At 50.1% G+C, this 4,602-nt stretch overlaps 1 protein-coding gene across 1 annotated transcript; it reads right to left on the reverse strand.

Annotated features, from left to right (window-relative positions):
• Positions 1 to 2,643: 2,643 nt before the first annotated feature.
• On the reverse strand, positions 2,644 to 3,944 carry LOC119349025. Its single transcript, XM_037617036.1, has 2 exons — positions 3,683 to 3,944; positions 2,644 to 3,563 (listed from the first exon to the last, which is right to left on the reverse strand). The coding sequence occupies exons 1-2, from the start codon at positions 3,878 to 3,880 to the stop codon at positions 2,901 to 2,903; spliced, it is 861 nt and encodes a 286-aa protein (XP_037472933.1). The 5' UTR covers positions 3,881 to 3,944; the 3' UTR covers positions 2,644 to 2,900.
• Positions 3,945 to 4,602: the final 658 nt, after the last annotated feature.

Below are 4,602 nucleotides of genomic sequence, written 5' to 3' on the forward strand. Positions count from 1 at the left end.
GCGCTCCGCCCGTGCTTCTCACACGTGTTGGTCATTGTGGTCAGTGGAATATGCTTTGTTGCTACTACGGGTGTTACCTGAGGCTGCCACATTGATGCGAGGGCTTCGAGGGGGCGCTACTTTGTCCGACGGTAGTTTGTCCCCGCGCCATGCCGCCTTCATCTTAGGGTTTGGTGAGTTTTCCCCCTTTGTTTCGTTCGGTTGTGGCTGTTGTGGGGGTGGCACATACAACGGTTGTCTGCGACTAAGAATGACAGTGACAATGTCGAAAATAAACAACTACTAAAGAGACAGTTTGAGGCATGCGGTGAGGCAAGGCACACCTACGCTTCTACTCCCTCTGTTCCTAAATATAAGTCTTTTAAGAGATTCCATTATGGACTACATAGGGAGCAAAATGAGTGAACCCACACTAAAAAAATATGACTATATACATATGTATGTAGTTTGTAATGCAATCTTTAAAAAGACTTATATTTAGGAACAAAGGGAGTATTTCATATAGTCACAATGGGGAACCTATGCCCAAAACACTCCCTTTTTTCTGTGCTTAACATCTCTAGAACCAGTCTTTGTCAAAAAGAAAAAAACATAGAAAAGCTCAAGAAGTCAAAAGCTTTTCCGACAATGGCTGTTTTTTATTGACTTATGATTTAGCATCAAGCTAGTGAATACGACATCTGCATGTTTAAGAGGCACACACACGCACGCATGCACACACGCGCGCGCACACACACACACAAATAATCACGTTGATATTCAACGCATAAAGCGGAAAGTCATACAAGACCAAAGCTTTGCTTGGGTGGAGAAAAAAAAATCAAAGCAGTCAAATAACGATCAATGAAATAAAATAATAATCATCGGCACCAACCATATCATGACAACAAAAAGACTATGAGAAAGGTTCTCTAAAACCAACACCTCCGGGAAGGGAATGATGCACAACCGCCGCACGGCCCTATTGAACCACCACAGCCTAGATCAATGGTTTTCATCCTAAAGATCAAGTCCGAGCAAAGCCTCCAACAAGGTAACCACACAACATCGTCATTTCTAGGCATAACCAATTAGTGTCAGACCTAAAATTTTCATCCCAGAGCTCGTGAAATGGTACTCGAGAAGCACTAGCAAATCAAAGTCACCATGCCTTGTCGCCTCCACTTTTCACGGTCTCATGAGCTACGTGTGAGCACAGTAATGAAGTGACACGTCATGCAAGTTATGATCTTGCACAGGCCGGCGGTAGACGAGGAAGAAAGGCCACCGGTACCACCAAAACTGCCAGTTCGGGATGCTCTGGCAGTCCCGTACCGTCCCCCAGATGGCAGCTAGTAACAGATATGAACGATCTAAACGATCTTATATTTCTTCACAGAGGAAGTATCACACAACACCATCACACCCTGGCCGTTGCCCCGCCGTTCTCTCTTGTGAGAGCAGATCAGGCCATACATGGTGGAATGAGTCCGCAACGCAACGCAAGGGCAGACCTGTTAAGCTAGTAGAGAAGTTGTCCCGGGCCACATATCTCCCTACTAAAATTAGACTCATGCATACCCACTAGCTAGCTAGAGATGCTCCATATAAGTACCGACCACTCCTCTAATTCGCTGTATTAAGATACTCAAATCGCAGTGCAGGGGTAGGTCACTAGAGATCACATCAAATACTGTTTCCAAATGATAAGCACATGTGTTGCATGAAGCGCTCCGGCTCCGACATTTTTTACAAATAATGTTGCCATCCGAAAATAAAAAACAACAAAAAAAAACTGAAACTTGACATAGAAAAAGCTATCATACTTGACAACTGAACATCCTCTCGTCACTAAATTTATCATAAAAAATATTCAGGCCCCGTTTGATAGCAAAGTATTTTCTAAGTATTTTGACAATACTACAGTTTTTTATATTACCATAGTTTTATTTACAATGAGCTGTTTGGTTGCCCCTAACAACTGTACTTTTAATACTGTAGTATTGGGCAAACTGCAGTTTTTTCAATGCATAAAAAAAAGAACCCCAAACCTCTTTTTGAAAAACAGAGCTGCTAAGTGCTTAAAGGCAACGGCTAAACAGCAAAATTTACAGTGTTATGCGGCAACAGCCAAACAGGTTCTATGTATTGTGAATACTTCAAAATACTCTGTTTTGATAAAACTATGGTATCTCACACCTACAGGCAAAATTACTGTAGTTTTTGATACTTTGGTTTATATAATACTTTGCTATCAAACACAGCCTCAGAGTTGTCATGTGTTCGTGTCATATTTTATGCCATTTATCGTTGATTGATCACCTCGGCCGATCGCTGCGTAAGAGACTGCCATGGACGCAGCTGGGTGGGTTCGTTCACCGGAGCAAAGATCATTGGGGCCAACGACCCTGCCCCAAGCGCGTCATGAACCGCGCCCGCCAGCAGCATCGATCGGAAGATCAGCGAAGGGAATCGAGAAGCTCGACGCGGTGATCAGACCCGTCTAAATGAACAAGCACCTGCATCCTTGGCGGTTTTGATCACCGAGGGAGCAAGCAAAGGCTCCTAGTGATTTGCTTACTAGTACTCCATCCGTTTCTTAATATAAATGCTTCTAGAGATTTTAATATAAACTAGTACTACATATGAATGTATATAGATATATTTTAGAGTGTAGATTCACTCGTTTTGCTTCTGAGTTTTAAAAAAGACTTAGTATTTAGGAACGGAGGGAGTAGTACCTAATCTAAACGACCAATGTCGCTGCTGAGGTAGCTCATGGCTTGGAGCCAAATAATAGTCGTTCCTACACGAGAATTCAATTCATAGGTACAGTATATATGTTTGTATCCGTGGACCGTGGTAATTTCGTAGGCCGGCAGTTCCACAGGTTGCAGCCATCTCCAGGTGCGATCGATCGCTCACGCGACCTCCACGGCGGTCCGGCCGCCGAAGTCGAGCGTCAGCATGGAGGCCCTGAACCTGCGCTGCTTCTCGCTCTCCGGGGAGCCGGCCGCCACGGGGGAACCGGCGCCCGCGGCCGGCGAGAGGCGGTCCGGCGTGCCGAGCCACTTGGCCTCCATGTACCGGCGCTTCCTCCAGGGCGCCATGTGCAGGCTGCTCTCGTGCGCGCACCGCTTCGCGGCGGCGCACATGGCCCCGACCACGGCCCGCAGCTTCTCCGCCCTGCCGACGAACGCCTCCGGTAGCGCCGCCACCAGCGCGCCGTACCCGGCGCCGCCGCGCGCCATGGCGAACTCGGCCCGGAAGCTGGGCTCCACCACCACCCGCACCGCCCTGCCGCTCCTCGTCGGCACCACTACGTCCACGTAGCTGTGCTCCCCCGCGGGGAACTCCGGCGAGCGCGCCCACCTGGACCGGCACACGGCGCTGTCGTACCCGGCGTCGCGCAGCCGCCCCGCGACCGACCGGAGCGTGCAGCCCCGGCACCCGCCGCCGGCCGTCGCGCGGGTCGCGCAAGAGCAGACGCCTGCTGCCGCGGTGGCGGAGCGCGCCTGCCTCACGGCCTCCTCCGTGTCCGCCCGGATCCGGCTCTCCGCCGCGCTCGTCTTGCCCAGTACCTCCTGCACGTACGCATTCGTCACAGCGAGATTAATTTACATGCCGCCCGATGATGCAATAACAAAAAGCCATGCACACACCGACACACGCCAACCAGTTCGCGGCGACTCCATTAACTTACATGCAAATGCGAGAGCTGCTCCGCCCAGAACGCGCTGCTCTCGGCGGCGGCGCCACCACCGGCCCTCTCGTCGTCGCTGCAGTCGCCGTCGCCGACGGAGGTTTCGTCCTCGGGCCACCGCTCCCGGTCGGCCTCCTCGTAGAACCCCAGCACCATGTTCGACAGGCTCATCTCGTCGCCGGCCTCCGCCACAACCATTTCCTCGTGCTTGGTTGTAAATCCGGTGTGCGTGGCTCACGTTGCTCCGTGGTCAGCTGCAGGGTCCTTCCCGCCGGCTTATATACCCGGAGACGCGGCGGACGTGGCGAGGCGGCAATGGATGGTACGGTGCTCGCGGGACCCGCGCGGAGTGGATGAGGCAGTTCCAGATGGCGTGGGCCACTCGGTCGGTAGGGATAATTGAACAGCACGATCACACGTCGGAAGATTTTGTTACATGGAGTAGCAAATGATGAGATTTTGCAAAGAGCAAAGTACATAGAGCGTGTTTGTTTCGTGGTAATTAGAGATGGGGAATGGAAGTTTTTCCTAAAACGATACGGACGCAAGCGCTCATATACACGCGCATACACTCACTCTGGCATATCATCTTGAAATTTATAAAGTCATTGTAGGCACCTTGTCGTCGACGGGAACGTCTCCTCCCACTGAATGCGCATTGCCGGAAATCCTGAAATAAATTCAGGAATAAATGCGAGCATCAGGACTTAAACCCTGATGGGCTGGGCATATCACAATCCCTCTAACCATCTAACCACATGTTGGTTCGCATGGGGAATGAGAGTTGAGGGGTAAGGAGATTAAAAGTCCAATGATTGATTACAGGGACACAACATGTTTAGTTGGGGGTAATTAGAGCTAGGGAATGGAAATTGAAGGTGTACGAGGCTTCAAATCTATTGTTTGGTTGAAGGAATTGG

Source organism: Triticum dicoccoides, chromosome 1B (assembly GCF_002162155.2).
Source record: "Triticum dicoccoides isolate Atlit2015 ecotype Zavitan chromosome 1B, WEW_v2.0, whole genome shotgun sequence".
Taxonomy (NCBI): Eukaryota; Viridiplantae; Streptophyta; class Magnoliopsida; order Poales; family Poaceae; genus Triticum; species Triticum dicoccoides.